This window comes from Heliconius melpomene, chromosome 10 (assembly GCF_056956725.1).
Source record: "Heliconius melpomene rosina isolate 202511_hmr_F chromosome 10, ASM5695672v1, whole genome shotgun sequence".
NCBI classification, from domain to species: Eukaryota; Metazoa; Arthropoda; class Insecta; order Lepidoptera; family Nymphalidae; genus Heliconius; species Heliconius melpomene.
In genome coordinates, this window is record NC_140398.1 from 1,940,499 (window position 1) to 1,954,026 (window position 13,528).

A 13,528-nucleotide genomic window follows, 5' to 3' on the forward strand; every position below is an offset into this window, starting at 1 on the left:
TGTATAATACACGCAAATTAAACGTTTATTTAAGTAAGCCCGAGTCAAATATTTATAATGAGATGACGTAAAGAGAAAACAAATATGTTTTTGGCAAATTACACAACTTGAGAAAATGTAGATTATTTAGATAGATTCTTTTATCACTATAGAATAAATAGTATAGATAAAAAAATATTCATTTAATTGAAGCTTTTTCTTTTTAATATACTTATTTTAAGGAATAATTCAAAAAAATATTTATTTATCAATAAGAACTTAGATATAAACATTAGGAAGTTCATATTAAAGGGAATTTAATATAATTAATGACGTACCTTCCTTCTTCAACATGTACTTTGTCTCCACCCCTGCTATTTGACCATTTCTTACATTAGATGGATTAAAGTTGTCTAATATCTAACCAACATTGTGTGTCCGTCTATTCACTTCAAAAAAACTTATGGATCGAAACTATTAGTTTATATTATTATTATTAGCTTCACTCTGTTTCCGCACATAGCAGGGCGAACAGAGGGGACCTAGTGTTAAGGCACTCCGTTCTCATTCTGGAGGCGTGTCGAGTAACGAACCTCAATGCCGCCCTTTGTCTCGTTACCAGAACGATGAAATAAAAATATTAAATATTTCGTAAAACTGCGCCACGACTGGCCCCAAAATTTACCTATTACTAACTTAAACTATCCATTTAAATTTTTATTTGAGTTTCTGGTACTAGAAAAAAATGCATACAATTATAAAGTGGAAGCAAAGTCTTACACTAGGTTCCAAAGTTCCCTCTGCGTACCCTGCTATATAGGATACAGCGGGAATCTAAAAAAAAAGAAGTAAAGCCGCGGCCAATTGTTAGTAAACCATAAATTGGTCTATGCGCTTTCTCTAATGGGGTTGAGTATGAGGTTGTTAACCTCGCGTGCCCATCGTCTAGCCATATTGTTATGGGCTTCGAAATATACCTCAGGAATATAAGATTACGATCTACTAAAGTCACTCAGTTCGGGACTAATGGTGCGCTTTGTTTTCTTATTCGTATAATACATATAAATATAAAGGTTTACATTCTTAGGATAGCGTTTGAGTGTGACCGCATTGGTAGTGAGTTCGATCCCCATTCGAAAGAATTAACTTCTTTTATTTACCTGCGTTGGTAAGGTAAAGTGACTATAAAAAGTCTCTAGGGGAGAGCGGGGCCAAAAGTTCCGATTTTTTTTTAACCTCAAATATTGCTACGAATACTTGATTTCAGTATTTATACAATGTAATCAAATTCAACTTACATATCTAGACTTGCAATTAAAACAGTAATTTGGGGTATTCTTTGTAAGACTTTTTTATTATGAATTTTTTTGTGACTGAAGTCGGAAAGTAACAACTTACCCCGATTTGGGGCAAGTTGTTAACAGACCGGGGTAAATTGTTACCATATTTTTTAAAGCTATTATTTGCACAATAAAAAACAATAAATAATCGAACAAAGCCTGTTTATTTAAGGAATAATCAACAGTATCATAATAATCACCAGGCGCAAAAGCAAATCTTTTTTAACCGACTTCTGTAAGAAAAGGAGATTATCAATTCGACTGTTTTTTTTATGTAAGTATGTTACTTCATAACTTTTGATTAGGTGAACCGATTTTGATGATTTTTTTTATTTGAAAGGTAGTGCTTCCCATGTGGGAACCAATTTTTTTAATTCTATTTTTGACTATGGTATCTATGAGAAAATCACATAAGTATTAAATTTGTATTGGTACGTGTGCGACAAAATGACGAATAACTCAATATCACGCCAACCGATTCCAATGATTTTTTTCTTATTTAAAAGGATACACTTCAAGGATAGTTTGATGAAAGTTTGGTTAGGTTCCGATTATAAAATTTGGTCAAAATTGAGAAAATTTGTTTTTATTTTGCTAAATTTTAATTATACTGGAATAGTTACAAGGGAAAACTTTGTTAAAATTATTGTCAGAAGTAAGATTCCCCATCGTTGCATTTCTTTTCAACCAACCTCAAAAAATATGTTTTCATTTTCAACCGACTTCAAAAAAGGGAGAGAATATTTTTTTATGTATTTTCTTGTCAATATACCAAAATGTTAGTTTCCACAAAAATATTACCTACCTAATTGAATCAAGTTTTACATATCACAACAGATGCCACTCGTTATCAACCACTACCACCACAACCAACACTCATTTAAGTATCCTTTTAAGGTTACTTATCATTTAAAATCGTAAAAAGAATTAATTTTGAACAAAAAAAAACTGAAGCGAAAAACAACGAACTAAAAAGTAAAAGATAATTTTATATAAAATAAAACTTATTTTGATTTTGTTAAACCAAAATAATAAACAAAGATTTTATAGCTTTATCTTTTCGCGCTCAATATGTATATGTAATCCTTTGGTAATAGTTTTTATCTTATTACTGCAATCTTTGAAAACTACATCCGCTGCTTTTTGCATCAACTCATATGACACATAACCTCGAGTTGATTTTCGAGCATAAGTCCGCATGTTACTAAATTACAATACTTTTTAGTATGAAAAATTACAATATTTACATCCCATTATTGGTACAAATGAATTAGCGAAAGTTTTTCCGAGGTCACAACATGCCCCAAAAAAAGGGAACATCTAGCCCCAAAAACACGTGTTGAAAAAAAATTTTATATAAATAAGATTAGGAAAAACACAAATAATTTACAAATAGTGTTCCGAAATAGTATATAATATATGTAAAAGAAACACTAAAATACTCGAGGCTAATCGTTACAATTTGTGAGACAGACCAAAAATATCAAATGCAAAAATATTTACAAACGTGCACCAGCGACACACGTGTGCTATTCCATTGGTTTCGGGTGCCACTGGATTGTTCAATATGATAGCCATGGGTGCGCTATCACATTGCATTTCACTATATGTTTACTAAATATTCCTATCACTTTTCCCCGCGAAATTATTTCCATCGGAACAACTTACCTCGGTAACTTTTAGCCCCGCTCTCCCCTACTTAGGACGATAAATATAGAACGTGATGTGTTAACACTAGTTTCCCTTTGCCTCCTGTTATTGTGTTCCAGCATGAAGCTAAAAAAGATATATCGGAAAAAATACACTTACAGACAGCAAGCAGGGTGAAAGATCTGTCATAGGTCATTGTAATATTTCATGATTTCAACGTCTTTCAGAAAAATATTATATTAAGTCATTTATAGGTTCTTCTAAATAATTATCAAAACAATTAATAACATGAAATATCTAATAAAAATTAAATCTCTGAACTCAAAATACAAATTTATAGAACACTACGAATATTAGTTCTAAATTATGTTCAAAGCTGTCTAAGCACCTCTCGAAAGACTTGACTTTAATAGGTTTATAAAACTTATTGAGGCAGTAGTTCTTGCCGTTCGCCGTATAATGCATTTTACTTAGGCAAAACAGGTCATTATTTTATGATAAAGGTGAACTGCCTTTAACTACTTTTAGGTTGTATACCTAGCTAGTATTTTATAACAAGAATAATGGTTTATATTCAGATTGTTATTTTGTTGTTTTATATTTTCTTTTTTAAGTAATGTAAACTAGAATAGTAAGTTTAACATCATCGTCATCATTGTTAATAAATATCTACAACTTAAATTACTATTATTATAAAATTAAAAGAGTAATTTAAGTTATATGAGGCTAGACCTCTAGAAGAGAAGAGGTTACCATGGCTGAAATATTTAATATTCTCATTTCGTCACTCTGATGTCCAGGCACTCAATCTTTCAGAATTCGGTGGAAAATGGGGAACGGAGTGTCTTAACAGTAGATTCCAGGTAGAACAGAGGGAACTCTGTCTACCCTGATGATTTAATATTAAACATGGCGGTATTAATTAAAGATGAGTCCATTCCATTTAGTGCATTATTTGTTGGTATATTTTTTTGAATATAAACATTAACCCGAATGTCATTCAAACCCAAGGCCATTGAACCACACTCAACAGTTACAAACCCCAAAAGTACCTATAGCACAACATTAATATTTAAATTTTTATAAGTACTAACTTCGTATTAAAAATTTACTAATCAAACCATAGACTGGTTTTACAATTTTCAAAGAAATATTCCACACTTAGGTAACGTAAAAAAAACCTAGCGGGATTTGAACCTGCTCCTCTTAGAAACCGTCTTAACTACAGACTTTAAAGGCAGGTGCGGTTGACACGCACATTGTTATATCAGCGTTATTGCATTAGTTAAATTGTAACCCAAGTAACAGTTAAATCAATATACGTTACCGATTCAAATTTGGTACTAGTTCGATGAATCAGTCCTTAAACTTTTCTCTTTAAAAGCCACGCTTTAAACTATACATAAATATAATTAAGAAATTTAAAATGGTTAAAGTGAATAAAATGAATAATAGAGCGAAAACTGTGTATTTTGGACATCCACAACCGTTTTGGAGGGTTCGTATAATTTTCTTCTTTCATCTTTACTATAAACTTTTTATTAAAGGATATTAATTTTCCACGCTGCAGCTTGCACATATATATATTCTTTATTGCACATGTAAGAAAAAAGTAAGAAAACAGTTAAAAAGATATGTTTACAATGGCGGGCTTATTTCTGAAAGAAATCTCTTCCAGCCAACCTATGGAAGTGGATGAGTGCCAAACAGCAGCACATAGCAGAGTATTAAAAGATAGCATGAAGACACTTCGTTCCCTACTTTCCGCCGAATTTATGAGACATGGCATGTTGATTAGCGAAACTCAACGCCGCGCTTTGTTTTGCCAGAGCGAGGAAATGAAAATAGGTGTGAGGAAATATAACCAAGAGGGAACCGAATCGACCGACCGAGTCCGAATCCAATAGTTTTAGAAATTAAAATTTATGAGACAACTAGCTTTAAGCTAAGTAGCTTAAATTTTAAAATTAAAAATTTTATTGAAATAAATATATAATTAAAAATAAATGTGCCATCTCCTCGCGTGGGGACACTTTCGCCTCTGCGCCACGACTGGCTTCCGTACTAGAAATAAAAGTATTAGATATATAATTCTGTCGAGTGGGAATCGAACTTACAACCGATTACTGTTGCATTTAGTCGCACACTTGTTTCCCCTGCGCCATGACGGCCTCATTGCTTGCATTTTTACATATTTATTAAATTTTTCGTAGGTACGGCAACATTGTGAATCTGAGACTCATATTAACGTCGATGATATGAAGAAAACTATAGACATCGTGGATTATGATTCAGTTCATTTACAAAAGTATCTATGTTTTATTATTTTCCAAAAAGATGTTCCAGAAAGATAAAAAAGTGTTCTATTATGTAATGACGTGATCGTTAAGTGATATATCAAGCATTTATTTTATTGTATTTAATAGTCCGTTTCTCCCCGCTCTCGTAGGAATTTCCAGAATATTTCCCTTAGTTCATCCCTACATTCCCTAAACTTTTTACATGCCACACTTTTACATTACATTTCTATATCACATTAAGATTCAGTAAGGGATAGTTTTTACATATATGTACGTATAGCTAATAGTCAAAAGCTTTACGTACCCGAAACTGGAAGCTCTTCTATATACGTGAGAATACGCGAAATATTGCAAAATATTGTTCAAAAACTTCACGCTGTGTCCCGCTTATAGCAATATATGCAAAGGGAATATAGTGTTAAGTGGGGAAGAAAATACCTTCGCTACTTTCCGCTGAATTTTCAAGACATTACGTGTTGAGTAGCGGAACACAACGCCGCTATATATTTTCACTAGAGCGACGTAGTGGAAATTGAACCCACTACAATTACGTTTACAGTCAAACTTACCGCTACGCCACTACGTTCTCAAGCTTTATTTTAAATACGCTTTTGGCTTGTTTACTAAAATGAACGTATAATCAATATTATCTTGAATAAGCGATTCAATTAATTGATTACAGTATTAATCTCCACTTATCAATTGTATGTCTTAAAATCTAATTAATCAAATTATTCTTACTACAGAAACTTAAATAACGGTAAAACAATTTTAATTAGTAAAGATTATTAATAGTTAAAGAATAAAAATGTATAGAATCATTTCAAATTTGTAGGATAATGGTAGCCATTAAATTAAATTGTTCCCGGCTCTTCCTCAGTAGAACGACCTTTGGGCTAACCTTGTGTACATTAAACGATTCTAAAGTGCTTGCAAAAGTATATTTGAATAAAAGCTTTTGAATCTTGTTTACCTTTAGAGCAATCGTAAATAGAACGGAAGATAAAGTCAGAAAAATGCTGAACTACGAAGAAGTTAAACTTTGACTGAGAAGAGATAAACTCAAAACTCTAATCGATTCAGAAAATTCAGAATGGGCCAAAGAACTTATAGCGAAACGAAAAATGCAAGAATGTGGTTATTGTAAAGAAAAAGAAATGAAATTTGCGAAGTATGAAGAAGAAATAGAAATGGAAAAAAATAGAAACTGTATCAAGGCACTGGAAAGAGAAAAAATGTAAGTATAGGTAAAGCAACTATAGATACAGAATTATCTAGTGAAATATAAAATAAATATTGTAGATTAGCGTAACACATTTTTTATTAATTATGTAGCTTACCTTTGTTGTAAGTTAAATCTAATAATTGAAATTTTAGCCCCTTCTCGTTGACTTGAAATTTAATATAAACTTTTAATTCTGGTGAGAATACAATAATATATACTCCATAGTATTACAAACTCAAGATGGCCAACGCTACAAAATTGCAGATTTAATATACTTTAAAAAAGCATCCTTATCATGAGTAGTATAATACCTACAGGTCAGTTAAAATAAATGCAAATTCTAAGTGGCCGCCGCAAAAATTTATTAGTATTTTACATTTACAACCTTGTCAATATTACTAAAAAAGTAACTAGTAGAAAACAAAGTTATACTTCTTTATAATAAAAGCTTGTTATTTAATACATTTATAACTTTGATATACTGCACCACTACGCCACTATGGCTTTAATAATAACTGCCATTCGTTTCTATAGAGCTAATGGCATGCAATGTACTAAAACCGATGAACTTAAACTACGGGAAATGCAAAAGATGCAAATGCGAGAAAGAAAAAACATAGAGCAGTACCACGCGGAAGTGGATGAACTATGGCATCAGGTGTTACTAGAGGATGTCAGAATGAAGGTGGGTGTATCACGATATTTCTAAATCTCTCTAGTCCAAATTAGATGCCGTTGTGGCGCAGGTGCAAAAGGGAATGACTGTAACGCGACGATTTTGGGTTCGAGGGAATAAGTAACTAATTAATATTCCGTCAGTCAATTAGCAATGCCTCCAGAATTCGGCGGAAAGTGGAGAACGGAGTGCTGTGTGTGGGATACAGCGTGGAGTTATTTTTTATTTAAAGTTAATATTGTGAAATTTTTTATTCATTCTTCTTTTACATTTTTGCATATAGGAAGAAAAAGAACGACAAGAAAAGGAAAGGCTAAAACAAGAAATGATAGAACGACGTTTGGCGTACAAAGAACAGATAGCTAGCGCAAATAAACTACAAAGAGATCTGTTGAAGACCGAACGTGAAATAGAAAATAGAAGATTAGAGAAAATTAAAAAGAAAATGGAACAAGATTATTACGATGGTTGCTATTATTTTTTTTTTCACGCAACAATATCTTAAGGTAGAAAAAGTAGAGAAAGCATGGTGTTAAGACACTCTCTCCTGTTCACTTTTCGCCTAATTCAGAGGCAGTGGATTTTGACTGGAGAAATACAGCGCTTTGTTTGACCAGAACGAGGGAAAACATTAATATGATGTTAATAGTTTCTATGTAATCCACTGTACTTGTAATAAATCATTTGGTAATTCCAGTTTAAGTATATAATTAGGGATCGAACCGATTACCATTGCATTAACTGTTGGAGAATATCCACTGCCCCACGATACACTTAAAAATTGTATTACATTTTTTTTGGCATATATCGTTTTAGCAATCAAAATAAAAAAAGAACAACAATTGACAAACAAAAAGAACTATATAGAAGGTCATCAGATAAAGATATCCACATTAAGAAACCTGGAGATGCAAGAGAAAGACATGGATATTAAAGCTATACATAAAGCTTTAGAAGAATTAAGAAAAGAACGTCAACATAAATTAGAACAAATCGTAAGATACAAATAAATATATTTTTAAGGTACCTCGGAGGGAGGCATTGCGTGTTGAGTCACGAAACCTATCGAAACAGGGCGAGGAAGTGAAAATAATTTATCCCCCCGGCTGGAAATGAACCCATAGCCTTCGCGTTTATATTACGACGGTATACGGTCGTCGTCGTTGTTAAAAATATTTTATACATATTTTCTACAATAGTTAAAAAAACACTTTGTTACTTAATTAATTTATTACCCTGTAAATTAGTTCCATTTATCATTATTTATTACAGAAATCACTTAATTTAGAAAAGCAAATCTTTGTGGAAAATTACAAACGTGAAAGGAAAATGGCGGACCAACTAGAAAGAGAAGCTGAGAGAATAGCAAATGAGTGGAGGGAAATAGAACAGAACAAAAGTGATGAATTTTACAAGAATGCTGAAATGGAAAAACTTAGCAATAAATTGGTAATTTACTTTATTAACCTTATTAATTAATTATTGAATTTAAATTTTATGTACACGTAGGTACTTTGCGTAAATATTTGTTTCCATGAACTTATATGATTGATTTATCCAAGTGTGATAAATTGAAAGTTTTTTTTAATTTTCATTAATCCGACACGACAGATGGTGGGTTCGATTTCCACTCGAGGAAATGAAATATTTAATATTTTTCATTTCTACGCTCTGGTGTCAAGGTAAAGCGGCGGAAAGTGACACTCAACTGAGTGTCTATCTCTGTCTACCCTGTCTTAACACTATTTACTCTGCTATAAGCGGGATATGGCATGAAGCTGAAAAAAAGAACAATAATTGAGAGACATGAGTATTTCGCCAGCAAAACAAATATAATTATTTATATAATTTTTATTTAGTAATGTATTTATAACTAATGTTTTTATTTTCTAAATTTAGTAATGTATAATTTTATTGTTTAAACTATTTAATAGTAATTCTGTTGGCTGAGGTACTTGTTTGTTTTATTTAATAACAGATAATTAATTATTTAATTGATAAAACTGCACTGTTCACACAAAAATTTAATATAGACTAGATATTTATCTAATTATATTATTATACATAGAAACATAATAAACAAAAAGCATTCCCTAATTCCCACGACGCGACGTGGAATACTCAACGAGGTCCTATTCCGAGTATTCCGCATACATAATATTAATATAGCTAACAAGTAACACGGCTTTTATTATATCACGTAGCTATTTAACATTTAAAATTAGTACTAAGCTATTTAATTTCTAAACTAAATATATTATTTCTATTTTACGTATAAATGTACCTAAACAGCTTCACGCTGTATCCTGCACACAGCAAAATAGGTAATATAAAAAGAGATGTTTTCACTGACTGAGGTAAACGCTGTGCCTTGAAACGTGAAATTAACTACCCACTAAGAAGGAATTTTGAAAAATTTTAACCCTAAAGGGATGAAATAAGGGTTGAAAGTTTGAATGGATTTTTTTTAAACCGGCACCGATTTTTTTATAATTTGAAATTTAGACTCATAAAAATATTTCATTGAACACGAGTTTCACGGCTTTCTTAGAATTTACCCCCTAAATTTTTTATATAAAAAATATATTTAGTAAACATTCGTATGATTCAAGCGGGCCAAGCCGCCCAAGTCGGCTAATTATTTCAGAAGATTGTAGTGATTTATTCCACCCTAGATATTTAGTAAATAAGTATTTTTTTATCGCACATAGAGCAGCATAAACCAAGGGAACCTTGTTCCTTCCAGCGTTCCCCACGTTCGTTTTCGAATAAAAATTCAACACCGTGTTTAATGGGCACATGTATTCGTATTTACAGAGATATTATTTTTTTCACAGATTGCCTCTCAAGAATACAGAAGATATATAGAAGGAAAACATCAACAAAGGGAACAAAAGAAAGGAGAAAGAAAACAAACAATGGAAAAAGTAAAACGAACTGCTTATAACGAACTAAGAAAAAATTTAGACAGTGCCAATGAGGAGTTGAGGCGTCAAAGCGACTACAGGCATGCTTTAGCAAATCAAATTCGTGATAATGATAAAATTACGGTAGTTGTTATATATTTAAATTAAATATTCAATTTAAAATAGTTAGAGCGCCCGCGCCAGGCCAGGCGCAGGGGCACAGTGTTACTGTAAACGAAACTGATTGTGGGTCCGATTCCTGCTTGAAGAAACTAAATGCTTATTTGAAAATTTACATTTTCATTTCTTCACTCTGGTGTCGAGGCAAAGCATAGCGTTGAGTGCCGCCACTCAACATGCAATGCCTCCTCAACATGTAATTCAGGGGAAAGTGAAGAACGGAGTGTCTTAACACTAGATTCCCTCTGCTTACCCTGCTGTGTGTGAGGGATACAGCGTGAAGCTGATAAAAAAAATGAAATTGTTACTGTTTCAAAAACTGATAAACAATAATATTGAAAATATTTATATGAAATACTCCTGAATGATCGAGCCAAAAAAAATCTTATATATCCGCATTTTATAGTTAAGGGAAAAAAATTAAAGTATCTCAATAAATGCCATAAAATGTTTACTTTACATATACCGTACAAAGCAGGGTACGTAGAGGGCTGTGTTCCCATTAGAACACTTCAGTTCCTTACTTTCGGCCGTATTTGTGGCTGACTAGAGCAAAGAAAATGAAAATATTAAGTATTTTATTTTCTCGAGTGGGAACCGAACTAACAGTCTCACGCTTGTGCCCCTGCACAGCGAAAGCGTCAAAAAAATATGTACAGTTATATTTAACACACTAATGTAAAATAAATTCTATTTCATTAAGTAATTTTATATTGAGTAAAATATAAAATTGTACAATTCTATGACATGGAGCGCCATCTATGACATTTTCTTTAAACTACATATATATCTATTTCTTTTTATTCTTTAGGTGTTTAAGTGTCAGTATCTATTATATTTTATAATAACTAAAATATATTTAATTCAAGTTGTAAGTTTTACGGTACTTAATTGAATACAATTGAATTCAATGACCGTGCAACTTGAAGAATTTAGGATCAAATTTTTGTTTTCTAACAAGTAAGTGAAAACGAAAAATACAAAGATATCAGTTTGTTAATAATTAGCAAGCATCGGCAAAATTACGGCAAACTGCTAAAACTATTGTGAACAAAAAATATACAGTTACATTAAAACAATAACAATTTAATAAAATAAAATGAAAATTCTATATTTACCTACGCAGTAAAATAAAACCTTTTTAGTTAAATAAAACATTGTTATAAAACACCAAAATTGAATTTCAGGAAATGGAATTAAACGAAATTGAAAAAAAACAGTGGGCGTTCACAAAAAAGGCGACTATGTTTAAAGACGCCATGAGGGATAAGATCGACCATCCATCAAGGTGAATAAATAAACGAGAATAAATAAATATTACTTAATATTACTTAGTAATATAGAATTCTGTTTTTTTTTATATATTATATATATATATATATATATTAATATATATATATATATATATATATATATATATATATATATATTAGTAGCATAGATTCAAGTACAATTGCTATCAATATTTCGTACAGATATAGAATAACTTGTAAAATATGTTACCACAAAAAAAAATAGAATAAATAAAACATACAATATTTGTATTTCTTCGCACTAGCAGCAATGCAAATTCAACTCTGGCCCGGCGTTGAGTTCGGACACCCAACATGCAATGCCTCCAAAAATGTGTGGAGTGTGTGTGTGAACATTTTCATGTGAATTATCCTAATAGGACTTTATTAGGAATGCATAAGGATGCGATTGATAAGGATCAAAGCCAGTTATTTAATCTTTAAGTCTGTTTACGCCATTATAAAAGCTTGAATAATTCAAATTAATACTTATATTCTTTTTTAACATAAAAACATAAACATTCATATAAACATAAAAACATGTATGAAATTAATGTCTATTGAATGTAATGCAGGATAGCTGCCAGCAAATGTAATAAATTATACCATTGACTTTGAAAAGAGCAACTGTTGAGTTTCTTGCCGGCTCTTCTCAGCAGAACTGCCTTCCAAACCGGTGGTAGCTTTTTGTTTGTATGTTCATTCGACGCTTAAAAAGTGCTTATAATAGTCTATTTGAATAAAGAATATTTGAATTTAAATTTTACAAAGTGCTCTAAGAAACAAAAATTTTCATATATGTATTTATAAAAAATACTGAACCGATCTTAAATAGTACCTAATGTAGATCGCATTTTTTTAAGCCATAAAATATTACACGCTTATAAGAATTACGCTAATATGGTAGCAAAGTTAAGAAATTCAGCTGGCGGTTTCTAGTTTAAAATAATTTTGATTATTATACCAAAAATATAAACTTTTAAATCGTTAAATATTATATTGTAATATAGGTATTTTTGTAATAAAGCATAAATAAAAGAAAATAATTTGTGAAGTGAGCAAAACTTGTTTATTAAATGTGTGTAGGTAACACACATTTTAACAAGTAAAATAAATACATCGATATAAAAAGCTAGATAAATCTAGCTGACATTTTATTCTCGCCAATTCTTTAGATCTGTAGCAAGCCTTTATGAGTTAGTTGAGCACGGGACACAAAACTTTATCTTCTTAGCTATACATTTTATTTATTTTTTATTTCTCTCAGCAGTAATCCAGTTCATCCTTTTAGAAAAACAATGGAGCAGCAACGAACAAGCTCTACAGTATCCTTGCCGCTTATTAATAAAATATAGCTGTCAAATGTGAATAATTTCCCAAAAATTATTTAAATATATAAGTATATATAAATTTAATTATTATAATGCTAAAGTTAGGTATACTAGTGTCTTTTTATTGTAATCTCTATATATATAATAAAATATTTTGTCTGTACATTTAGTTTTTTTGACTGAAATGGATAGAGGGGCACTTAAAAAGAATAATAGAAAGCAAAAATATATTTTTTTAATTTCTTGTCTATCTGTCTGTCCCAGCTTCATTAAAAAAAAATTATGGTCATTTGAATGCCTGCAAATATTCTGATTATAAATAAGATTACCTATACTTATATTTATTATAATATAATATAATATAATATAATATAATATAATATAATATAATATGCCCCTCATAGTCTAACTCCACGTCCGGCTGTAAGATCTATGCCACGTGAGGGGTGGAACATCGAAGTCTGTATATCAGACGGTGACTTAATCGATGGCCAACGGAGCACTAGCAACCTTCTTAATCATGAAGAGACAATTTAAGAATTTACGTATAGGGTCGCTACCCGGGGGTGATCGCCGGGGCATGTCTGGAGCTGGCGCTGGGCATGACAGCATGCGGACCGCCAGTGGCTCTCCGTTGAACAGGCGGGCG

The 13,528-nt window shown here is 31.4% G+C and overlaps 1 protein-coding gene across 1 annotated transcript; it reads left to right on the forward strand.

The window, feature by feature from the left end:
• Nucleotides 1-7,034: 7,034 nt before the first annotated feature.
• Nucleotides 7,035-13,067, forward strand: LOC146535122 (uncharacterized). The gene is made up of 8 exons (XM_085191136.1): nt 7,035-7,179; nt 7,454-7,637; nt 7,987-8,165; nt 8,443-8,619; nt 10,008-10,220; nt 11,444-11,544; nt 11,929-11,972; nt 12,755-13,067. Exons 1-8 carry the CDS (start codon nt 7,039-7,041, stop codon nt 12,901-12,903), a joined length of 1,188 nt encoding a protein of 395 aa, XP_085047262.1. The 5' UTR covers nt 7,035-7,038; the 3' UTR covers nt 12,904-13,067.
• Nucleotides 13,068-13,528: the final 461 nt, after the last annotated feature.

What these genes read in the sequence shown, in the direction of transcription:
- LOC146535122 (XM_085191136.1), top strand. Translation starts at nt 7,039, where the DNA reads ATGCAATGTACTAAAACCGATGAACTTAAACTACGGGAAATGCAAAAG. An exon ending in AAAAACTTAGCAATAAATTG is followed by an intron (nt 8,620 to 10,007) that starts GTAATTTACTTT and finishes TTTTTTTCACAG; the next exon opens with ATTGCCTCTCAAGAATACAG. An exon ending in AAGATCGACCATCCATCAAG is followed by an intron (nt 11,545 to 11,928) that starts GTGAATAAATAA and finishes TTATCCTAATAG; the next exon opens with GACTTTATTAGGAATGCATA.